The sequence below is a fragment of the Mauremys reevesii genome, linkage group 1 (genome assembly GCF_016161935.1).
Source record: "Mauremys reevesii isolate NIE-2019 linkage group 1, ASM1616193v1, whole genome shotgun sequence".
In the NCBI taxonomy this organism is placed as follows: domain Eukaryota; kingdom Metazoa; phylum Chordata; order Testudines; family Geoemydidae; genus Mauremys; species Mauremys reevesii.
The window spans coordinates 153,308,120-153,334,562 of NC_052623.1; the positions used below are offsets into that span (position 1 = coordinate 153,308,120).

General features: G+C 40.5%; 1 protein-coding gene and 1 long non-coding RNA gene across 6 annotated transcripts in view; one reads left to right on the top strand and one right to left on the bottom strand.

Annotated features, from left to right (window-relative positions):
* Positions 1-26,443, bottom strand: part of CFAP47 (cilia and flagella associated protein 47) — a 642,607-nt gene that overhangs the window by 162,811 nt on the left and 453,353 nt on the right. For 3 of the 4 annotated variants that reach the window (XM_039536653.1, XM_039536643.1, XM_039536662.1), the window contains 4 exons: positions 23,403-23,578; positions 21,069-21,176; positions 12,701-12,812; positions 1,286-1,390 (listed from right to left, as the gene is read on the bottom strand). In XM_039536653.1, the coding sequence (XP_039392587.1) occupies positions 1,286-1,390; positions 12,701-12,812; positions 21,069-21,176; positions 23,403-23,578 (501 nt within the window). Of the gene's footprint in view, positions 1-1,285; positions 1,391-12,700; positions 12,813-21,068; positions 21,177-22,753; positions 22,821-23,402; positions 23,579-26,443 lie in introns of those variants that run through there. The other variant, XM_039536671.1, reaches the window with a different exon arrangement.
* The window catches only part of LOC120404363, a 103,865-nt gene that overhangs the window by 65,997 nt on the left and 11,425 nt on the right, over positions 1-26,443 (top strand). The window lies entirely within an intron of this gene.

Consider the following 26,443-nt stretch of genomic DNA (forward strand, 5'->3'; position numbering starts at 1 on the left):
AAAGCAACTGAAAGGATGAGATATTGATTAAAGTTCAGCTGCAGATAAAAATTTGGAGATTTGCCATTATGTGAGAGGAGACGCACTGGATGAGAAAAATCAAGTATCAGGGCTCAATTTGTTCCTGAAAGGCTTAAGTGAATTATTTACTTGCTTTATTGCTTCTGTATCTGATGAAGAATTAAACTTTTAATATATAGATCAGAGTTCTGAGAGCTATTAGGATTCAGAAAAAGATAATGGCATTTTGTCCTCTTGAACTTTCCTTGGTTATACACCGCTTATACCAGAAATGCTGGCTCCTTGCTTTTATTCTTAATAAATATTAAAGAGGAAGGGGACTCTAAAAATGCATGCTTTGCAACCACCACCTATAGGTAACCTGTCCGCTAGGCATTCTGATATCAGAAAAAAATGGGCTCTATCACTTTCTTACTTCTTTTTTCTTGTAGAAGAGACAAGTTCTGCTTTTGCAGTATTACTGAGAATCATGCCAGAGACATTTCCCTAGCATTCAACTGAGGTAATTTTCAAGTCAACAGCCCATTAGGATATTTGACAGCCCAACAAGAACAAGGAGAGGAAATTACATACATTTGGAAAGCAAACATTTCACTCAAGCACAACTCATGGGCTGACATTATGGCACTCGTGTCATAATATCAGTTCTGCTCTTTGTCTCCAGCTGCAATTTTTAGTAAGCTAGTAGGTCAAAGAGATGACTCATGCTTCTCCATTTAGTTGCTTCTCTTTAAAGATTCAGGAAACACAAAGGAAAAATGCTAAAAATTTTAACACATCAAATATAAAGAAGATTAGTTTCAAGTTAAATCAAAGGATGACAATTCTTTCAAGTACATGAGTATTTTAAATGAAGATAAACATTAATAAGTGGGGCTTATTTATGATAATACTTTACAAGAGGAACTATTAAGTTAACTTCAGAGCAGGAAGACTATTTCAGTAATGAATAATTTGGGATAACCTGGTAATTACTAAGCAAATTAGAAATACTAATGCATATTCTAGTTCTCTGCACATCAACCAACAGCATTAATTCTATCTAAAATTGTAGATATGCTGAAAGCAGAGCAAAACTAAGGCTAAAACAAATTATTTATCATGTGCATCTAAGTCGATTATTTTTGCCCTGGCTGTATGATTAAGGATCCAAAAATCTGATTTTAAATTGCTCTTTGGACTGAAACTTTTATTTATAACTATATTTGAAAATATTGTATTATCTGATGTCACAGTGCTTTGGACACTAAATATAGCATCATACCTGTGAGCATGTGAAGGTGATTGATGCCGTGTGATTGGCTCTTCCCAGGGCAGAAGGACAGAACTGAACAGGTACTTCAGTAGTGGAATGAGGAGCCACCATCAGCTGTGCAAACACACAAAGAAAGCAAAAGAGAGAGGAAAATATCAATACTTTTTTTGAGTTAGTTCCTTTTTTGTGCTTTTTATCGACACTGTTGATGTTTATTTGATTAATGTGTTCCACTGTACACATTCTCCACTCAGCACGCACGGTCTGGTAAGACTGATAAAATGTACTTCAGTAAACAGTATTTAGTGGCAGTCACAGCACGTTTATTCCCCAAATACTAACAATGTGGTATTACTGATTGCTAAAAAGGAAGCTAAGTTTGATTCCTTAAAATGCCAATGGAAGGTATATGATTTTTATTTCTGATCACATTGCTACTCTTTATTTTATTTTATTTTTTTCACATCAGTGTAATACTAAAAATGTTAGTACATTGAAATCAAAAGAAACAAACTGACTTTAAGGGGAATCTATAGTATGTTTATATGTGCCTCTCCTCTTCTGCTTACATACACTCACACAGTAAATGAGGTTGTTACGGTTTATCTGCTTCTGAACTACACTAGTGTGATTCACAATTGCATAGGGAAAAGCCAGGTGCCCAGCTACATTGTGATAATACAAGTGTTCTGAAGCTCAAGGCAAACAGAGCACGTATCATAGTATCATTGCTTTTGCCCCTATAAATCAGGTGGGCAAAATCACTGATTTCACAATTGCTACATCATTTTTTAAAAGTACTTGTTCATATCTAAACAGACAGTTTTAAATCATTTTACTGTGTGATAATACAGAACAAAACTGATCAATATTGTGCAAGCTGGCATCATTTAATAAAATGTAATACTATTTAAAACCAACAAAGGTCAAAACATTACATTACAACAGCTGGCACTGACAAACCCCTGTGCCAAAGTGACTGTCAACCCTGAAAGATTAGTAACAGGCAGTAAACAAGAATTACTAGACTATCAGTTTTTGTGCACTATAGTTAATGGTCTTGTCACAGTGTCCATGGCAGACCCCAATTTTTGGAAGTTTATAACCAAATAGGGCTTGGAGTCCTGTATTCCTTGCACATCCAAATCTCCAAATGATGTCAGTGGGAGCTTGATTTGAGTGAGGAATGGATAGTTGGGCCCAGATGTAATTGGCAAAGGGTTGAAACTTGACATGCCCTGGGTTTGGGTTTTTTTTGACAAGTTTTTTAAAATTATGTTTTTAAAAGTAACAATAGACGTTTATTGTTCTGGATATATTAATTCTAATCCTATATTTTAGACAAAATATTTTATTTTTATAAATGTTATTTTGCCATTTCTATTATATTAAAATAAAACATTGTTGAAAACTAAAAGTTGGTGTATAGACCAGAACGTGCGATGGACTCAGAAACATGAAAATAGATAGTTACACGACAGGATTAATAAAAGGGAATGTTTTGCAATTACAGTTCTCTAAGGTATTACAAAGCTCCACAGCCCTGGGTCTTCTGATTTCAAGAATTAACTGGCAAGCATTAGCATTATATTTCCAAAACTAGAAACTGCAAAGGTCACACTAGAATATAATCTCGTTTTCAGTCACTAAAAGCATTCTGAAACTTTCACATATTAGGTTGAAATTTTCCAGGACTAGTCTCTTCCCTAAGATAAAATTATCTGGACAATTTGAGTAAAAATGCTTTATCCATTTTTGAATCAGAGGAGAGTGAAAAACATCTTCTTCCATTATTAAAAAAAAATAATCTTGGAACCATTTCTGAAAAGAACAACAAAATGGCTGGTGGTAGAAGGAACCTGGCCTAGAAACAGTTGTTAGTGATGGTGTCAAACAGTTTTTTAAAATAAATTAGGACAGTCCATTTTAAAAAAATCTACCGTATCAGACCACTGAAATTGAATAATTAATCATTTAAAAACCAGTTAAGTCCCTAACTAATGATGACTTGTATGCACAACTTGCCCTTTTGTATGTATTATGCAGTGTTGTCTGGTGGACAGAGCACTTGACTGGGACTCAAGAGACCCTGATTCTGTTTCCAGCTCAACTGCTGGTTGCCCTTGTGCAAATCAGTGCATCTCTGTGCCTCAGTTTTCCTCTCTGTAAAAGAAGAATAACGATACTGACCTCCTTTGCAAAGCACTTTGAGATTGACTGATGAAAAGTGCTATATAAAACCTTGGTACTATTATTAATTACATGGTCATATATTATTTCCCCAAAATATAGTACAATATTTTTTTTCTACAGCCCTTTAAGATTCAGCAAGATGTAAGTTACTCAGTGAGAAAGCCAGGGCCTAGAGGCCAAAAGGGAGGGTTGCAGAAGGGAAAACAAATACCAGGAGGGCATAAGATGTAGACATGAAGGCTAGAACTTCAGTCTGCAGAGCCTGAGACAGTTGGTATTCCCCAGAGTGCCACCATGAGGCCATGCAGAGACACAGCAAGGGAGTACTATGGAGAGCAGTTGCCAGAGGAAGTGCTGCCTAAGAGACTCAGAGTGAAAGACAGCAGCCCTCTGATTGGTCAAGCATCCTATTTAAACCCCGGGCCTTCCCAAGGAAGTTGTCTGGGCAACCCCACACATAGGCCTTCTATAATGCCAGACTTTTCTTGATCTCCTGATCTCTGTCTCTGATGCCAGCCTGAATCTGACTCGGATTCCTGCCTCCTGATTCTAATCTGATACTGTTTCCAATCTCCAGCCTCCAACTCCAGCCTGACTCTGATCCTGGCTCTTGCCTCCTGATTCTACCTCTGATCTCTGGTCTCTGATCTAAGGTGACCAGACAGCAAATGTGAAAAATCGGGATGGGGGGGGGGGTAATAGAAGCCTATATAAGAAAAAGACCCCACAGTCGGGACATCTAGTCACCCTACTCTGATCCTGGCTAACTCTAACCCTGATCCTTGCTTACGGAACCTCGCTCTTGCGATTCCTCCAACTCCTGCCGGCAACTTCCAGCCCTGGTGGACAGACCTCAGCCCAGCTGTGACTGGTAGAACACATGCCCCTCCCCAGTCCCTTACAGAGTAAGTGGATGCTTACCCAAGCATACCAGACTCTACAACTTTAATCTATATCTTCCTAAACCCTCTTGTTTATTGCTTTTCCTGATTAACTCCTTTCTTCCCTGGCATGTAAATTACCCCTTCCCAACTGAGACTCTCTTTGACTCAGTTAAACTGATATCCATGCCCCTAAGGACGGAAATTACAATCTAAATTCCCGATTCTGCACCTCCATATGCAGACATGTCTACCTGGGCCTAAGCAGATGAAATATAGACAAAATATGAGGAGGGATGCAACAGAAGAGCAACCTGATTGAGCAGTTATGCTTAGTACACACCATGCTGGTTCTGTGGTGGTGTGTGCGTATATTGTAATGTGATCCACGTTGGCATAAGCTGAGGCATGCGAAAAGCGGTGGATAATTAGTAGTGTAAGGCTAAGTTAAAGTACTGAGTTCTAAGGAGGAACCTGGAGGAAGACAGTGAGGTTGATGGAATGGTATTTAATAACAGTATATTATAGCCACACAGCTACAATATTGTACGCTCATTATTGTTTGTACAATTTTTCTTTCAAAAAATTTGTGCATGGTGTAATTTTGACAGGGGAAGTCCCCCGCAAAATCTGGATTAAACCAGAGGAACCAGACTAAGACCAGTGGAGAGACTTCAAGTCCCATTGGATTATACAAAGGATAATCCAAGAAAGAAAATGTGTTGAATGCTACAGAGAAGAAAGGCTGCTAGCTAGGGTTAAGCAAACAGTTAGGAGTCATTATTACTGAAGTGCACATTATTACTGAAGTGCCTATAGTGGCATAGAGATGTGATTTTATTTATTTAATATTACAGGAGATCTCTTCTAACATTGATTTTATTTCGGGTGCTATAATATGGTACTATACCAGGAAATTAATCTCGTTTGAAATACAAAGCTATATATAAAATAAAATGGATCAGCTTTCTATTGCAGAGAAAATGATAAATAGCAATAGGATCTATAACTAAAATAATCATTAAACAGGAAGGCTTTAAAAAGGACTAAATTTTGCTCACTTCAGATACTCTTTCATTTCATTCACATAAAAGCTAGAGATAACAAGTGGCTTCTGGGGATCTTCACAAGAGAAACTAGTGGAAAAGAGCCTCAAGAAATCTAAAGACTGCTTCTATGAAAACACAAAACTTTATTATGAAGCAGTTAGAATTGCTACATACACCGCATGTGTGACACATATCCAGAAAAGCAAGGGAATTAAAAGTTAAGCCACCTAGCAGTACATACTTGCTACTCCTCCACCCATAAGCACACACCATACCATTACCATAGTACACCGTAGTCTACACACCTTTAACTCTACCTCCCTTTTCTGAACACACCCCTTATCAGATAATTTTTTTCTCTGTACTAGCACTTGTAAATGTTTGATGTAGTAGTTGGTTGTGATATGAGACAATTTTTGGCAAGGGGCTGTGTGTAAAAGGAAGGTTAAAAGGGTCCGATGGAAGGCTGGCCCCACTAGGGGGCAGAAAAACTTGTGGGGTGTAGTGTGTTTGTGCTAAAATTGTGGTACAAAAACTACTTCACAAAGAAGTTTGTGTGTTAGTTTCCTAATTTATTTATATACCTAAATGAGTGAATAAGTTGGAAGACTCATAGACTCATAGACTTTAAGGTCAGAAGGGACCATTATTATGATCATCTAGTCTGACCTCCTGCACAACGCAGGCCACAGAATCTCACCCACCTACTCCTGTAACAAACCCCTGACCTATGTCTGAGCTACTGAAGTCCTCAACTTGTGGTTTAAAGACTTCAAGGTGCAGAGAATCCTCCAGCAAGTGACCTGTGCCCCATGCTGCAGAGGAAGGCGAAAAACCTCCAGGGCCTCTGCCAGTCTGCCCTGGAGGAAAATTCCTTCCTGACTCCAAATATGGCGATCAGCTAAACCCTGACCATGTGGGCAAGACTCACCAGCCAGACACCCAGGAAAGAATTCTCTGCAGTAACTCAGATCCCACCGTATCTAGTGTCCCATCACAGGCCACTGGGCATATTTACCGCTAATAGTCAAAGATCAATTAATTGCCAGAATTAGGCTATCCCATTATACCATCCCTTCCATAAACTTATCAAGCTTAGTCTTGAAGCCAGATATGCCTTTTGCCTCCACTGCTGCTCCACTTGGAAGGCTATTCCAGAACTTCACTCCTCTGATGATTAGAAACCTTCATTTAATTTCAAGTCTAAACTTCCTGATGGCCAGTTTATATCCATTTGTTCTTGTGTCTACATTGGTACTGAGCTTAAATAATTCCTCTCTTTCCCTGGTATTTATCCCTCTGATATATTTATAGAGAGGAATCATATCTCTCCTCAGTCTTCTTTTGGTTAGGCTACACAAGCCAAGCTTTTTGAGTCTTCTTGAGAGTAGATGTGCAGCTGATAACTGAGAATATTTTCTCTGTCAGCAGCTGCACGTGAACTCTTCTTTACTGTAGCATACATTCTGACAGAAAAGCGTCAGATGGAAAAAGTTTTTTGTGCAACCAATAAGGCTTGCATGCACAGCACCTACACTTTCAGTTATTCTTCTAAAATTATCCCAAATCCAGCTTAAAAAACAAACAAGTAAAAACCTCCTTGCACCAGATGTCCTCAGAGTCTACCTCTCTGCCAAACTTTGGGTGGATATACCATCGTTTTAAAGATATATTATTGAACATTGAAAATTTAGGACTGCCAAGGAAAAATTTGACAGAGCACAAATTGTAAGACTTCATATTACAAATTTATAAAGAGAAACCAAATACATCTACATAGAAAATTCAAAGGGCATAACGGCCAACTTCTTGTGGAGAAAAATAGAAATCTATGCCACATTTTAAGCTCATTTTAATACCCAATATAGTTGCTACTAGGCGTTTGGTAGGTAGGACTCCATGGTAGTGGGGAAAGATGGATAGGGAGTGGGAATATGCAGAATCCATCTCAAAGAACCTCAGTTACAAGGTAAGAAACTAATTTCTTCCTTCAGGTATCCTCTACATATCCCCACACGTGGGGTAGATTAATAGGCAGTCGCTGACCCAGGATGGTGGGACCCGGAGTTCTAGTTAAACAAGGAATGCAGGACTGTCCTGCCAATCTATGCATCTGATCTAGATGCCAAGTCTAAAGAATATTGTTTAGTAAAAGTGTGAACAGAACTCCAGGTTGCTGCTCTACATATCTCTATCAGAGGAATTTGACTGGAGAAAGCCATGCAAGCTGACTTGGATCTAGCTGCATGAGTTCTGATGCCTCAAGGAATGGATTTATGAGCTTCATAAATATAAAATAGCCTTGAAGACTTTCTAAATTGGTTAGTTATGTCTAAATAAAAAGATAAATGTTCTCCTCAGATCTAATGGGTATAATTTAGCTTCCCCATCATGACTATGGGGTTTGGAGAAAAAAAACGGTAAAATTACAGATTGATTTATGGGAAAATCAGAGACTATTTTTGGTAACAACTTGGGATGAGTGCAAAAAACCTCTTTATCCATATGAAACACAGTCAGTGATAGATCAGCCATTAATGCAGGCAATTCATTTTTGTATGATGGAAGTGATTGCTACCAAAACCAATGTTTTTACAGATAGCTGAAATAAAGAACCGCTCCTCAGTGCTGTTAAAAGGGAGGTCTTATTATTTGTGCTAGTACTACATTCAGATCACAGGAGGGCATAGGAGTTCTTATTGGAGGATACAAATTAAGGCCCTTTAAAAACCTCTTAATTGTTCCATTAGTAAAAATTGATTTTCCTTCTGCAGGTACATGATATGCAGATATGGCTGAGAGATGAACCTTAACTGAAGATAATGAAAGAGATGTCTTCTTAAGATGCAATAAATACTCTAATATATAATTAACTGGTGTCATATAAGGATCCACATTATACAAGGGAATCTACAATAAAAAAACAGCACAGTTACTCACCTTCTCTTAACTGTTGTTCTTCAAGATGTGTTGTTCAAATCCATTCCAATCAGGTGTGTGCACCCGCACGTGTACAACGGCCGAGATTTTCCCCTTAACAGCGTCCGTTGGGTCGGCCTGGGTGCCCCCTGGAGTCGCGCCCTCATGGTGCCTAATATATAGCCCTGCCGACCCGCCACCCCTTTAATTCCGTCTTGCCACCTACTCCGACAGAGGGGTAGGAGGGTGGGTATTGGAATGGACATGAACAACACATTTCCAAGAACAACAGTTACAAGAAGGCGAATAACTGTTTTTTCTTCTTTGATTGTTTGTTCATGTCCATTCCAATCAGGTGACTCACAAGCAAAATTAGGGGGTGGGGTTGGAGCTGTCCACTGACTGGAGTACTGCTCTACCAAAGGCCGCATCATCTCTGCCTGACCCAGTAATTGCATAATGTGCAGTGAAAGTGTGTATTGATGACCACGTCACTGCCCTGCAGATTTCCTGGGTGGGGACTTCAGCCAAGAAAGCCGTTGATGAAGCTTGCGCTCTTGTAGAGTGTGCCATTATCGGGAGCGCTGGGATTCCTGCTAGATTGTAGCACTCGGTAATGCAGACCACAATCCATGATGCAATGTGCTGTGTCGAAACAGGCTGGCCTTCCATCCTGTCCGCTACTGTGACAAAGAGCTGTACCGCCTCCCTGAACAGTTTCATTCTCTCAATTGAAAAGGCCAGTGCTCTGCAGACATCGAGAGTGTGGAGCCTATGCTCCCTGCAACTCGCATGAGGCTTAGGGTAGAAAACTGGGAGGAAAATGTCCTGGTTGATGTGGAACTGCGATACCACCTTTGGGAGGAAGGCCAGATGGGGCCTGAGCTGAACCTTGTCCTTAAAAAACATTGTGTAGGTCGGCTTGGACGTTAGAGCCCTGAGCTCAGACACCCTTTGGGCTGAAGTTATCGCACCAGGGGAGGTAGAGCAGGGATCATGTTGCTACAGGCTCAAAGGGATGCCCCATGAGCCTAGAGAAGACCAAGTTAAGATCCCAAGCTGGAATCGGTTGGCAGATGTGCAGGTACAACCTGTCGAGGCCCTTCAGGAAGCGACTGACCAGGGGGTTAGCGAAAATCGAGCAGCCCTGTACCCCCAGATGGAAAGCCGAGATGACAGCCAGGTGTACTCTTATAGAAGACAAGGAGAGACCTTCCTGCTTTAGGTGGAAAAGATAATCCAAAATCTGGGGCACTGAGGCTAGCACTGGGGGAAAGTCACGCTGAGCTGACCAGATTGAAAATCTCTTCCACTTGGCCAGGCACGTGACCCTAGTGGAGGGTTTCCTACTGCCCAAGAGAACCTGTCTGACTTGTTCTGAACAGGAAAGCTCAAACTGATTCAGCTGTGGAGCCTCCAGGCTGTGAGATGTGACTGCGGGTTCAGGTGCTGGAGCCGTCCATGATCCTGCATGAGATGGTCCGGGAAAAGTGACAGGGTAATCAGGGCTCCAACTGATATATCTAGGAGAGACGTGTACCAATGCTGGCAGGGCCAGGCTGGTGCTGTGAGAATGACCTGAGCCCGGTCTCTGTGGATCTTGATCAGGACCTTGTGGATGAGTGGTATGGGTGGGAAGGCGTACAGAAGCGGTCCCCCACAATGGAGGAGGAATGCGTCCACTGTGCAGCCCGGACTGTGATTCTGGAAGGAGCAGAACTTCTGACACTTCCTGTTGCATTGCGTGGCGAAGAGGTCGATCAAGGGACATCCCCACCTCTGGAAGAGTGAAGATGCGACGTCCTGGCAAAGGGACCACTCGTGGCTGTGAAAAGACCTGCTGAGGTGGTCCGCCAGCTCGTTCTGGACCCTGGAAGGTACGACGCCTGTAGATAGACTGAGTGCTCTATACAAAAGTCCCATAAACTGAGGGCTTCCTGGCACAGGGGAGAGGAGCATGCACCCCCCTGTTTGTTGATACAGAACATCACTGTCGTATTGTCTGTCATGACCAATACACATTGAGCTGCTAGATACAGGCAGAATGACTGACCCGCTAGGCATACCGCCCTGACTCCCTGACATTGATATGAAGACTCAGAGCTGTCTGTGACCAGAGGCCCTGAGTCTTGTGGTCCCCCAGATGAACTCCCCACCCCAAATCTGACACGTCCGTCACTAACTCTAGGGATGGTTGTGGGGCAAAGAAGAAGTCTCCTGAGCACACCTGCTGAACGTCCATCCACCACAGGAGCAAGTTGAGGACAGGGCAAGGCAGGGTCACGATCCTGTCCAAGCTGTCCCTGGCAGGTCTGTACACTGATGCAAGCCACAACTGAAGCGGCCGAAGTCCAAGTCTGGTGTGCTGAATGACGTACGTACAGGCTGCCATGTGGCCGAGAAGTTTGAGACAATTTCTCGCGGTGGTGGTGGGGAACTGCCTGAATCCCTGGATCATAGCATCGACAGCCTGGAATCTCAACTGCGGAAGAAATGCTCTGGCTTGGGTTGAGTCGAGAATCGCCCCTATGAACTCTATCCTCTGGAATGGGGACAGAGTCGATTTCGCCTTGTTGTAGTAGGCCCAGATTCTCGAAGGTGGCTTTGATGAATGCCACCTGAGCTTCCACCTGAGCCCTGGATCGGCCTTTGATCAGCCAGTCATCGAGGTATAGGAACACCTGTACCTGATTGGCAGTGATGACTGCCATGCACTTGGAGAATACTTGAAGTGCTGCTGACTGACTGAAAGGGAGGACAGTAAATTGGTAATGGGAACCATTGACCACAAACCTGAGGAACTTTCTGTGGTTGTGTGCGATTGCTATGTGAAAATACGCGTCCTTCAAGTCGAGGGCAGCATACCAGTCTGCTGGATCCAGTGAAAGGATAATGGAGGTCAGGGAGACCATGCGGAACCTGAGTTTTCTCATGAACTTGTTGAGGTCGTGCCAGTCCAGGATAGGCCTGAGGACGCCTTTGGCCTTTGGTATTAGGAAATAATGGGAATAAAAACCCTTGTCTCTGTGCTCCTGTGGAACCTCCTCCACCATCCCCAGTGCTAGGAGTGACTGCACCTCCTGAATGAGAAGTTGCTCGTGAGAAGGGTCCCTGAAGAGGGATGGGGAAGGGGGTGGAAGGGCACAGAACCACATGGAGTATCCCCTCTCTACCATCTGAAGCACCCAGTACAGTAACTTTCTGCTCTCTGGCTTCCCTGCGCCTCACCTCTCTCTCTACTCTATTCAATACATTGCTGCCAAGATAGTCAAACATCTCTGATCTTCTTAGATCCCCCTCCACTAACTTCTTTCTTTCCACACTGAGCTCACTCCCAGGTCTCAACTCTCTGCACAAATCTGCCCTAAACTACATCTCTTCTCTCATCATTTTCTTTCCCCATTCTAACTCCTACAATCTTCTCAAGCTTCTGTCTTGATTGCAGAGGTGCTGGAACTAGGGGTGCTGGAGGTGTGGTAGAACCCCCTGGCTTGAAGTGGTTTCCATCATCTACAGGGTTTATAGTTTGATTCAATGGCTCTCAGCAGCCTCACTATACAAATTGTTCCAGCACCCCTGCTTGATTGTTCCATTTGCCTCCAACACCACCTGACTTCATGCCTTCCCAAATCAATGTTTGCCAAGCACGGTCTCTCTGCTCCTTCACAAAACTACTCCACAAAGTGCTCCACAAATGTCCACACTGTGCTCATTTTCTGATCATATTGCATTGTTTTACATATCCTTTTGCCTTTAGGCTGTAAACTTCTCTAGGACAGATGCACGTATTTATATGGAACATTTAACTCTTTGTACAATGCTGTATATTCAGGGCCAGCTCCAGCTTTTCTGCCGCCCCAAGTGGCGAAAAAAAAAAAGAAGATGAGCAGCGGCACTTCGGCGGCAGCAAAATCGCGCCACTTCTTCAGCAGCAGTTCGGAGGCAGGTCCTCCCTCTCTTCCTCTTTGGTGGCAAATTGGCGGCAGCTCAAAGAGGAAGAGAGGGAATGAGGGACCTGCCGCCGAATTGCCGCCAAAGACCCGGACGTTCCGCCCTGATACTAGACAGAGTGCCGCCCCAGTTCTTGGTCCTGCTAGTGAAGGCAGGGGGCTGGACTTGATGACCTTTCAAGGTCCCTTCCAGTTCTAGGAGATAGGTATATCTCCATATATTATATTATTTTATTATTTGAATTGGCCACCCCAAGCATCTGCTTCCTACGCTGGAGCCTGGAGCCGGCCCTGTGTATATTCTTAATGCACTATATAATTAACAACTTGTTTCATCAATAAAATTGGAAGGGAAAGCTCTACTATGTCCCTATTGCATGAAGGCAAAAGGATCCTTTCGGGTGTTTTTTCTGTTTTTTTTTTAGTACTTACAGATTTCCTTGGGTCAGTCTCTATTGAAAAATTTCCAGGATTGCTGTTGACAATTTCCAGTTCTAGGGTTTCATACGTAGGATTAAGCAGAGGGATATACATACGGACCCATCTTAAAGAAAAATAAAATCTGAGTAAGGTATTATAAATTACTAAGCTTGTTCCATTATTGCCTAATGTTAAACTTTTATGACTTTTGCTGATTTGAAGTTTCAATGTGTGTAATTGTAGTAACAAGTACTTAGTATTAAGAATAGTGATAAAATATATTAACTTTATGCCCTGCAATACATGCTTGTGATTACATTAAGTAACCACCACTTCAGTTTTACTTCTGCGCTCTATTCTCTCTTTGATTTATGAACTCGCTCTCTAGGACTAGGACTAATTATAATGTCACTCATTTTAGCCATGTGGCTATTGCACAACTTTCAAAGCCGCCAGAAAGATTTGACAGCAGAAAGTAAAAGGATTACATTTATACCTTACCCCACACTTAAAGTCCACAGATAGACTGCAGTGTCTGCCCTTAGAGAAAATAACTGCATAGAAATTAATGATAATCAGATGATAAATAATGATATCTGCATTTCCTTTTCCTCTAAGTAACGGCCAAAAGAAGCTAGTAATTAAATGATATCTCCAATAGCTTTTGATTTACTGCCACTAAGCAGTAATTATTCTTGATCATCTTGTAACCTTGAACATTCAAACAAGACTCCTGTACTATGGCTCCCATTTAAAAGCAGGTTCTCCCACTCCCTCCTATTCACTCCCCTCACTGCTCCCACAGGAACTGAAAGACAATTTCACTTTACACAACAGCAACACTGCTCATTACAATATAATGACTAATAATTATATTTAAAATGTAGAGTATGGATTTTAATGAGTACAGTGACAGTTATAGAGCAAAACTTGCATTACAGGGGCCGTGGGAGTGGCGTGCTTTAAATCAGCCAGCACTATACCTTGCAATCTGCATTTTTTTCTTATCCTCTTATAAGCAAATACATGGAGAAAGGATATGTTATTTTCAAAGGAAGAGATTATTATCTATTCCAAGATTCCTATTATTCTGACCATACTACTAGAATATAATAATCCCCATTTATGGGGATGTTGACCATAAATCACGTGCTGGTTATAATGACAAGGGACATATAAAATAGATTCAAGGTGGATCAGTGGAAGTGGTAATTAAGGAAAAGTTTGAAAAAAATGATGCACACTTTGGTTTTGCATTCATTCAGGTCCTCCAATACAGAGATACCCATCTATCCAAAGCTATGACAGGTCAACTGCCTGATTGCTCCATATGTTTTCCCCTTGGTAGAGCAAGTTAATCACATCCAAACTACAATAATTTTTTGTAAAAAGCAATAGTCCATAAAAAGAAAGGCATTTGAATCAAATTTTATGATTGTGACCTGAGGTCCCAATCCTGCAACTTCCTCAGTGCTGTAGACGCCACCCCCGGTATGTTAATAATGTGTTGAGTTTGGTGGGGCTCCATACAGGTCTAGCACTCCACCTGGGTACAGCAGGTTACATTGTTAGGGCCTAAACCCCCAACAGTTGAGAAGCAGTTCTCTCATGCCTAACACTTACCAAGAACTCTACTAGGGGATTTCTCAGTCTCAGGGATAATCAGGAATAAATGGGAGACTTAGATATTCCCCCAGACTACTGCCTTTCAATAGAGTAGTGTTACCATGAGACAGAAGACCCAAACTCTTTGATTTCCTCAAAATGAAAATGGATATATATATCTATAGATATCTATATCTATATATATATATATATATATATATATATATATATATCTATATATATATATATATATCAGACCATTTAATTACATTGATAAGGAACAGACTGATGAGAGGAACAAAATTTTATGAGAGACAATCAAAAACATTCCAAAGAAGCCAATTAAAAAAAAACCACCAACAGTTTTATGAAAGAAAAAGTGTTATTTTCCAAACTAGGCACAATTTCAAAAAGGATGTAACACTGATCTCTACTTTTTGCAACAAATAAACTATTTGGGGGACAGACAAACAGTACAGTGTACCAAAATACCCTTTGCAAATATTACAAAGCAGGTGTATATTTAAAATAGTATGGTACATCAATTCATAATAATCAGCTTCATTTACAACTTCAAAGTGTGTAGTTTAAAATATACGGGCAACTGCTATTTGAAATATTTCAGCAACATTTATTAGAAAGTATTTTATTTTATAAATAAATCTACTTCAAATTTCAGTGGCAACACACAAAATATGCATGATTTTCATTGACATTTAAACAATAAATACAATAGTTCATTGAATTAAGGGTGTCCGGAATATTCTTTCACATTAATAGCTGTAACTTGCACAGGTGCTCTGACAGTTTTATAAACAGCTTCAAGATGTGTGTGTATGCACTTGTAAAGGGGCTCAGTGTAAAAAGGATTTTATAATTGCCATTTAAAATAAAATTTAAATGTCCATTTAACTAATGGAGAAAATTAAATTTTAACAACATTTAATTGCTTTAGCCTTTGATCTATTTTTAATGACCAATATTATTTTAAATTTATCTCATTTTTCTCTATAGCCATTATAAAATATTTATTATGCATCCTAGAGCTTTAAAAATATTATTATAGTACCTTTTTTTCCTGCCTAAAAAAGTATTCCTTCCTAGTAGATCAATGAGAAAAATGATGCATTTTAATTAGGGGTGTCGAAATTAATCGGGGGACTTAAAAATATAGTGGTGATTAATTGCAGTTTTATTTGCACTGTTAAATAACAACAGAATACCTATTTACATTTATTATAAGTATTTTGGATGTTTTTGTACATTTTCCAATAGCTTGATTTCAATTATAGCACAGAATACAATGTGTACAGTGCTCGCTTTATATTATTATTTTTATTACCAATATTTGCACTGTAAAAAAGGATAAAAATCTACAAGTTGAAGCATGAAGGGGCATATGAATGCTTAGCATATCTGGCATGTAAATACCTACAACAGTGCTATGCAAATGCCTGTTCTCACTTTCAAGTGATGTAAATAAGAAGTGGGCAGCAGTATCTCCTGTTAATGTAAACAAACTTGGTTGTCTTACCAATTGGCTGAACAAGAAGTAGAACTGAATGGACTTGTAGACTCTAAAATTTTACAGTGTTTTGTTTTTGAGTGCAGTTATGAGAAAAAAAATCAACATTTTTAAGTTGTTCTTTCTCTAAATAGATTGCACTACAGCAGGAGTTCTCAAACTTCACTGCACCACGATCTCCTTCTGACAGCAAAAATTACTACATGACCGCAGAAGGAGAGAGCCCATCCAAGCCCTTCTGCCCGGTGCAAGGGTTGGCAGGGGGAAAAAGCTGAAGTCTGAGCCTTGATGCACCAGGCAGGGAGGCCAAAGCCCGAGGGTTCAGCCCCAGGCAAGGGGCCTGTAACCTGAGCCCTACTGCCCAAGGCTGAAGCCGAAGTCTGAGCCCTGCCATCCAGGGCCAAAGCCCTTGGAATTCTACTCCAGGTGGTGGGGCATGGGCTTGGACCCTGGGCCCCAGCAAGTCTAATGCCAGTCTTGGTGATCCCATTAAAATGGAGTCACAACCCATTTTGGGGTCACAGCCCACAGTTGGAGAACTGCTGCACTACAGTACTTGTATGAGGTAAATTGAAAAATACTATTTATTTTGTTTATCTTTTTCATAGTGCAAATATTTGTAATAAACAAATAATAATATAAAGTGGGCACTGTACACTTTGTATTCTGTTTTGTAACTGAAATCAATATATTTGAAAATGTAGAAAAGATCCCAAAATATTTATAATAAATTTAAATTGGTATTCTATTACTGTTTAACAGTGTGATTAAATTTGCAATTAATCGCTTTTTTATCTAGTTAATTTGCTTTGCATTAATTGCTTGAGTTAACTGCAATTGACAACTCTAATTTTAATGTACCATTTGTGAACAGTAATTGTTAGAAATGTTTAGAGTTTATTTGAATGTCCTTCTTTATTTATTTCCTTTTAAAGCATCTCTATGTTCTGCTCCTCTGTCACAGAGTTTTTCCTACTTTTAAGAATATCATGTTAAAACACTAATATTCCCTTAAAGAGAATGTTAGGCATATTAAACTATTAACTGCCTGCGTAAATCATGTTCAAGTTGCTCACTTTGTAGGTAAGGCCCTAAATTACATCAAAGATTAATACAAGGTTGTACAAAATGTCACCCAAACTGTGAGGATATAGTCTAACACTTTCTCCAAAAAGTGACAATGACAAATAACTTTAAACACTTTTTAAAAAATGTAATTACTGTTGTTGTTAAAGATCATTTATCCTATGCAGATCCATCAAAAAATAAATATGTTCTATTATTATTATTAAACTTAAATGGAACTTTACAAACAGACAGGCTACCTAATTTAAAGGCCTTGATTCAGCTAAGCATTTAAGCTATCCTTCTGACTCCTTACTAATACACCTCTACCCCAATATAACGTGACCCGATATAACACGAATTTGGATATAACGCGGTAAAGCAGTGCTTCAGGGGGGTAGGGCTGCGCACTCCAGCGGATCAAAGCAAGTTTGATATAACGCGGTTTCACCAATAACGCGGTAAGATTTTTTGGCTCCCGAGGACAGCATTATATTGGGGTAGAGGTGTATAAGGAATTCTATTATGTTTAAAGTGGCTATTCCCATGAATATGGCTTTGCAAGGCATGGGACAAAACATGGGATAGCAGTTCAGGAAGTGGAGAGTATGGACAGATTATTCATGAAGAGAAAAAATAGGACAGGATTTCTGGAAGAAGTAAATTTGAGGAGAGAACTGAGGAGGGCCTTTGCTGGACCGAAAGTAGGGGGCAGCATGAAGCCAGAAATATGAAAAAGAAAAAAAGGTTAAAGCAAGGAAAGAGGGTTGAGAAGTGTGCTGCAAGCTATTTTAATCCATTTTGTTAGAGTTTATATCACATATAATGTCTACTACTGTTTATTTGTTTGCCTTTACTTTAATTAAAAAATCAGCTCCTTCACAATTCCTCTTATATTGTTCTCCTATGCTGCACGGGTGTCCTATGCAGGTGTATTCATCTATCAGTGTGAAGGGACTAGAATCACATACACTTTTTTGTAAAGTAACACAAAATTTAATTTGAAAGTAAAATCTTGAAAGTCAATGAATTTTAAATAATATTTCTGACAGGCATGTGGTATACTTAACAGCGCTAATCCTCTCCAATGCATACTTTCATTATGCATGCATACTAAAGTAGGAATTGCCATAGTGGAGCGGACCAGTTGTCCATGTAAGCTTGTGTGAAACAGTTGTTAATGCCAGATGCTTCATGTGAAAGAGCATAAACTCCTTATCATATACCTAATCGTGCAAGTCTGTACCAAGAGAGAAGATTTATATTTGATCACAACTGGTGGTAAGCGTTAGATCTGAAACCTGAGGATGCACAGACTTTGCAATTTTATCCTATCAAAGAATAACTGCAAAGGCTATTCTCCGTCATATTAATCCCACCTGCTGCAACTCATACACAGTTTGTTAACTGAAAGGTTTTTAAAGCTACCGTTTAAACATTATGCAAAAACATTAAAAATATTTATGTATTAAAAGATATGGAAAGGAGCAGCTATGGTATTTTACACATATATTTCCTTTCAGTTCATCTATCCATTTACCAATAATTTAGATAGACAAAATGTCACTTTACCCTTAAGTTATTATTATAAACCTTGTACCCTTAAGTTATTATAAACTCTTTCAACACACACATCACTAATCATATACACAGGTGCGGGAACTAGGGGTGTGGGGGTATTGCAGCACCCCCAGGTTTCACCAGGAGAAGTTGGCCAGTGCTGGTGCTGCCAGAAGCATATACATGCTTTACAGCGGAGGTCCCCAATCTGTGCAGCATGCCCCCCCTCAGGGGATTGCTGAGGAATGTTTTGGGGGGTGCAGCTGAGGCTTAGGTCAGTCCCTGGGAGGTGGGGAGGGAGCACCACCCAGCTCCACTCCTGGACCCAGCCTGGCTACTGGTCTCGGCTGCCAGTCCAGGGGCTCTGCTCCTGGCTCTGCCACTGAGTATTGGCTGCACAACCCATGGCCAGAGTTCTGATCCCGGCCCCACACCCGGGGTCCCAGCTGCCAGTGGCCCCGCGCCTGGGGCTCTGCTCCTGGCCCCGGCACCCAGGGTCCCGGCTGCAGCTGGCCCTGCACCCAGGGCTCCACTCCCACCCCCACACGCAGGGTCCCAGTTTCTGCTGGCCCCACATCCTGGGGCTCTGCTCCCACCCCCAGCTATGGTCTAAGCCAGGCCCCCTTTACTCCTCTCCATGCCCCCACACCTCTCCCAGAGCCACAGCCTGCTCCTGGCCCCAGCTCTGAGGGGGCACAGACAGGGATAAGGAGGGGGGCATGAGGTAATTGGGGAACAAGCACTTTCAGCTCCCCCACTGTAAAAAGTATTCCAGTGATACAGTTGACATAGCTAAAGATAACACATAAAACACCAAAACATGAGTCCAGCTTCGAAAGCGTACAACATCCAGCAGCTCCTATTGTTGAAGAGAGCTTCTAGGTGCTGAGCACTTTTGAAAATTTGGCCCCAGTTGCGGGTGCTGAAAGCTTTTGAAAACCTGACCCTAAAAGCTTTAAGTATATTTTGAGAGTCAAATTATGTTGTGGGAAAGTAAGGCGAAATTTTATAGGAGGAACAAAACAAGAGGATCACTACTACATACAGCCTCCGGAGATGTACCTCCCGAACAGTAGCATAGTTCATGCACACCTGTAAGGTCTGCAGGAAAGAAGCTTCAGTACTTCACATCTCTGGAAGTGAAACGAAGATAAGCGGTGTTCACAATTTATAAAATGGGCCACTGGGGAAGGTCCATGATTAGGAAAGGAAAGTCCTATACAACTTAATAGAGAATGGTACCTTTTCATAGAGCGTTTAAGACAACTTGTAGAATTCTATAGTATTGTAGCCAATTACTTCATTTTATTATCCATTTATCATTGCATTAGTCAGTGTTATGGTCAACTCATATGCTGTATCATATATAATCAATGTATACTAAAGAGATTTAAATAGTAGGATTATGGGAGTACAAGACTGACAAGTGTTTAGGAGTGATGTGTGTGTATTAGTTATACAAGTAAAGCATGGCTGGAATGCAAGGCCTATAGGCTGAGCCCTCGAAGATTTTAACGTAACCATACTAGGCTGTAGTTTTAGAATGCTTGACATGAGAGGGTGACTTAGTAACAACCCTATGAGGATAAAGGGAACTAAGGAACAAGCTATGAAAAAAGGGCAATATTTATGGGATGTGGAAGTACACATAAGGAAAAGAGAGTTGAAACACTCAAGCATATGCATAAGATGTGCAACATGGTCAGAATAGCAATGTAAAAGAAGTACCCTGGTTGGGCAAAAGTGGGAAGACCCCAAGTGAAACCTGAGCAGGAACCATCCCTCTATCGATGATCATCTGTTGAGATATCCATCAGACCCTAGAATATATTTGAGGATGTGAGTATGGCTAGTCTTATGTATTGCATGAGTTTTTGTAGGATTTATACATGCATGGGTAATTATAACTTTACTTGTTTCAATAAAACTTGTAGTACAGATAAGACTTTGTATTTGTGGTTGTGGTTGTGGTCATTATCCTTGGTCTTTGTGTGTTCCGGGAGTCTGCAAAATTGAGAAAAGCACCAGAGGTGATATTCACTCTCTTGAGCTTGATACTGTAGCAACAGGAGCTGAACACAAGGTAGTTTAATTCAAAATTACTAAATTCAATTTAAGTAAGAAAAAGGCTACCACATGTATAACTTGCTACCAAATTCTGCAGCTGTTTAAGAGAAATTTATAGAGACCTCTAATTAGTTTAATTCCAATTAAATTGCCCTTCCACATGCAGAATTCAATATGTATCATAATATATTAAAGACACAATCTGTGAAGATCCTGACTGTACACGTTTGACTCTTATTACTAGTATCAGAGGGGTAGCCGTGTTAGTCTGGTTCTGTAGAAGCAGCAAGGAATCCTGTGGCACCTTATAGACTAACAGATGTTTTGCAGCATGAGCTTTCGTGGGTGAATACCCACTTCTTCGGATGCAAGCAGTGCATTACTAGGGCAGCTAAGTGCTATGGTAACGCAAATAATAATAATATGGTACATGTACATCTGTATAACTAGATTGAGATGTAATCTGCTATAGTTCCGGAATGCGTACTTGTTTGTATGTTTTATATTAGATATTGATACCAAGGAACAAATTACATTGAAGTATGATGCTGTACTTACTTTCCAAGCTCACATTCTATTTCAGGTAATGTAGTTGGCAATGGTTTCTCTGAAATCAGCTTCAGTGCATACCAAAACTCCCCAACCATCTCCGACAGGAATATGATACTGAAGACATAGAGATAAACAAGTTCCGTCTGAGATGTCTTTTTGTATAATGTCCAGACTGATAAAAGCACAAATTAGAATTTTAGAAAAAATGAGTTCAACAAAGTGACCCCTTTGTTAACTAGTAGAATTTTCCATTAAGAGTCCTATACAGCCTCACAGATACGGTAGCATCTGGATACATCCATCACAAATGAACACTGATCTTTAGGGAGATCCATGGGCAATGGACAGGCTTCATCTTTCTTAACTTTTCAGTTAAAAAATGGCAGTTTTTATATTAAAAGCAGAAAAACTAGAATACATCTCCCACTTGAACTTATAGGAAAAAGTTTTCATTTAATTCAAATGTCACAGCAGTTTGCTACTAGATGTTTTGAGACCTGCTACATCAGCTAAAAATAAAATAGGGAGACATCATTAGTCCATTTTAAAATGAAAATACTTTTAAAAACTAAGAGATCAAAACTGAGGCATATATAAGAACATGACAGATGGATATGTTTCAATGGTGTATTCATTATTCTACAATCAAATCTTGTCAGGATTGAAAGTTATTTGTTGCTATGTGAGATACTTAGAGTAGTATATTTTTGTGGCAGGCATTTTAACACATTCCATTCTTATTACAGATTTGTTTTTCTATTTCTCATTTTGTGGCCAGGAGAATCACAAAAATAAGTTAAATAAAATTACAGTAAACATGTTAAACCGTTCCAACATAGCTAAAATACAACGTGCAAACCTGAGCTGCATGAAGGATCAGCTCCTGTTTAAAACAAAGAGACATGAGTTCTGATTTATGCCTTTATAGGAACTATGAGGCAGACTGTTCACTGTGGCCACTTTACACTGCACCCCTAGCATAAACTGGCTTTGAAATCAGCATTAACTGGCCGGGGAAGATTACTCAAGTGTAAAGATGATAGCAGAGCCACCATAAGGGATTTTTCAGCACTCTTCTTCCCAGTTTCTGGCATAAACATGGTAAAGAGGCAGTAGCCTGGCTGCACTTGCCATGCCAATTTCTGATTGCATTTTCAGACCCTCAGAGCTGTTTGTCAGTGATTTAATTTAGGGCAGACCTCAGGTTGCTCTAGCATGACACAGGGAGACCAGCTTTGCACAGAGCTATAACAGGATCAGGGTAGTGCAAAAGTTACACCACCTTTGCCCATGCCCCCTTGGCCTGCATGCTGCAGATCAGCTGAAACCAAGAACCGCCCCCTTGTCAAGTTAAAAGCACATATCTTATCTTGTTATCTGAAAATTATGAATTTGAAAAAAAATACTCCACCAGAATATTCTGACACAGCAAAATAAAGCATATTTTCATTCTCAGCTTTCAGAAATGATCAGTTCTGTATCTTGTCTCTGAAAATTTTACTAGAATGTTAACAGTGGTCATTTCTATAAAACTGTAGCCTCTGAAAGCTGTAGTGCAATAATACTTGGCAGCATTCTGCTGTTGGGAAAATCAATAAGAACACATTGAACAATTGCTTTTGAGACTGCTTATTTTGGTGAACTTCAGCCAACTAATGCTTAATTAACAATTCCCTGAGAAAAACGCTTACAATTCTGCAGTGTTCAGCAGCCTGCCTTTACTAGTTCAGCTGAGAACTATGATCTGTGGCAGCAACTCTGAAACCAAGACCAAAAGGTCATCAGTCTTATCACTGGTAATTATCATACTGTACAGACTCTTCTGAGTTTCCAATGTGGTGAAACATCTTTAATTTAAATCTTCTCCGTATTCATTAAGAAGATCATTTCTAATTAATGGAGAATTCTCAAGCTAAATAGATTTTCATGAAGACTGATAAAGGGTTCTTCACCTCTGTTTATTAAAGTAATTTTAGTTTAGTTCCCTTTCTGCAGAAAGATGGTTCCAGGTCTCTCCCTTTATGGGAAGTGACAAAATTAACAATTCATTTGAAGTCTATATTTTGAGATAGATTTTCTGATATTAAAGTAATATCATAAGAAAATGTACACATAACTCAAGTGATATCCATCAAAGAATTGCCATCTGCCTATCAGCCATCAGAATTATTCAAAGAAAGTGGCGGGTTTGTGTAGAATATATCTAATGTTAAAAAAGTAATACAGAGAACACAAAATATTTCTAACATTCTAGGGTCAAGTAGTTATGGTAGTGTCTAGTGACAATATTTGTACTGAATATTATAAAGCACATATACATGTTAACACTCTGCATCTTACCTTCCTTCTGAAGTGCCAGTACTAGCTGGAGAATATTTTACTTCATAGGAAAGAGTTTCTTTTGGCTGAAGAACAAGAACTGTTTCTCCACTAAGTGCAGCACCCATTAACACTACATCTAACTGTAGAGTTTCATGTGTAGGATTAGTGATGGGAATTTCAATGCCAACGGTATCCTAGAAACACAAAATGAATGAATTATAGGACTTTCACTGTCAAAGAAGTTTGTTAAAGATGAAGTAAGGAAGATGCTTCTACATTAACTGAACTGAATGGCAGATAGACCATATTTAATTTGATAAATTAACATAGTGTAAATGCACTAAGAGGCAGCAGTAGCCAACCGCCCAATCATAAGTCACTTCTTGTTCCATCAAGTAATCAGGGGTTATCAAACTCTCCAGCCAACCCTCCCCACCAATATGCCATGTAGTCTACCAAGGTCCGTCTTACATTATAATGCTAGCTAGCACCCTATCATTGCAGAGAGAGCTAGTGCAGCCCCAAGTGACCTCTCAAGGTCACTTGCAAGGTTCCTGCAAGGCTCCTCCCTCTTCATTTTTAAGTCCCATCATAATGCTTTACATGGTAAAAAACTAACAGTCCAACCCCACCTTGCTATCTCTCTTCTTTAACCGCTATTTTCTTGTCTGTCTTTCAACTGTGAACTCTTCGGGCAAAGAGTATCCTTTCTCAAATGTCCAGAAAGCACATAGCATATCATGGGAAATACCAAAACTAAATAATACATAATGGTACCAAAATCAAGATGGAGACAAACTATGGCCTGGATAGATACACATTTACACTCCTGTATTGGATACCTACAACATGACTAGAAGTCCGGGAGAGGAAGCAGATTCCACAGAACTGTTATGTTTCCCTCTTGGGCTGCTTCTGAAGCTCTGCAACAATGCACTTCATCTTATTTCAGGGGTCATGGCTAAGCCACAAATGAGCATATAATAAGTTTGGCCCTATGTACTTTATACACAAGCTTTATTCCACATCAAAGATGAAATATTTCATCTGGGTAGGGGTGGAGTATTTTATTCAAAAAGGCCCACTCTTTGCTGGTTTTTACATGTATTGCACACACTTTCTCCAAACCATGTCCCTTTTTCTAGTACTGCACTTGCTCATACAAAACATGTTAATATGCGTTTCCATTTTCTGTCGTTCTCCAACCAAAGGCTGTCAATGTGCAGCACATGCTCTTTTTTGTACATAAGACAATGTGATTCTCAGAACAGAATCTGGCCCACAGCTTGAAGTAAAAAAATTGGAATCCTACCTTAATATGAAATAAGACAAAAACAGAACAAAATATCTGAGAAAATGAAAAGATAGTAAAATTTTAGCATGAAATATTTTACATCCCACTCTCAGCTGCTTATCCCTACATTGCACTTGCCTATAATTTAACACATTCCTTTACATTTACAGAAAATGGCTGCCGGAGTTGAACACACATAAAATGAATTTAACGTTCTACAGATGGTAGGATTACACCAACAGTTCAAATCATTCAAGTGCCTTGCATCAGGAAGATGCAATTTAAATTTGCAATAAAATACTTTAAAGCTCAGATTAATAGTTTTTAGTGGTTTAAACAAATTTCTAAATGTATTTGCTATTTTATTGCTAAGGGCTTCAAAACAAAGCACCATAAAGGCCCGTGTATGTTTCTGTTTAAGAAGTATCTTTATAGCAAAAGGGAAATACTTGAATGCCTGTCTAAAAAGAAACTGTCAATTTTTTAAAATAATTGTATTCAAAATAATTTATAGTATTTCCTTAGAAACTTGCAACAGAAACCTGTTCCCTACCAAACACCTCCCCCTCCATTGTGTGCATGGACGACTCACACACTCACAGGTTTGTTATTACAGGGATAGTCATGAGCAGGGGCGGCTCTAGGCACCAGCGGGCCAAGCGCCCGCTTGGGGCGGCTTCCTGGGGAGGGCGGCATTTGGCCCCGGTGGAGCTCCCGCCGGCATGCCTGCGGCAGGTCCACCGGAGCCCGGGACGAGCGGACCTGCCGCAGTCATGCCTGCGGCGGGTCCCGTCTTCCCGCGGCTCCGGTTGAGCTCCCGCAGGCATGACTGCGGCAGGTCCGCTCGTCCCGGGCTCCGGTGGACCTGCCGCAGGCATGCCGGCGGGAGCTCCACCGGAGCCAAATGCCGCCCTCCCCAGGATGCCGGAGCCGCGGGAAGAGGGGACCCGCCGCGGGACTGGGGAAGGGCGGCGCAGCGCTCCGCGCTGCTTGGGGCAGCCTACTTTGTAGAGCCGCCCCTGGTCATGAGAGCAGTTCCACTGGCATCTTTAGTATGCATGTGTATTACAAATTTCTAGAGTCATTCTTGAAATGCATGACTTTCGCACCTAGCCCTTTATGTGGAGGCATAGTACCAGGAAGAACTACAAGATTGCCATCTACACATTGAAACAGGTGTTTCTCAAACAACAGGCCCAGGGCAAAACCTACCGGAGGAGAAACAAAAGAGCTAAAGCAGCAGCAATTCCCAGCCAGATTTATAATACTTTAGTTAGACTTACAGGTGGTTGTTCAATTTGTTTTTATGTTTTAAGGGAATATCTTTTATCAGTGACCTAGAAGAAAACATAAAATCATCACTGATGAAGTTTGCAGATGATGCAAAAATTGGAGGCATGGTAAATAATGAAGAGGACAGGTCACAGATTCAGAGTGATCTAGATCACTTGGGAAACTGGGCTCAAGCAAACAATATGCTTCTGAATATATTTAAATGTAAATATGTACATCTAGGAACAAAGACTGTAGTCCATACTTCAGAATGGGGGACTATCTTGGAAAGCAGTGACTCTAAAATGATTTGGGGGATCAGAGTGGATAATCAGCTGAATGTGAGCTCCCAGTGTGATGCTGTGGGCCAAATAGGCTAAACAGGGGAATCTTGAGAAGGAGTAGAGAGGTTAATTTATCTCTGTATTTGGCAGTCATGTGACTGCTGCTGGAATACTGTGTCCAGTTCTAGCGCCCACAATTCGAGAATGAT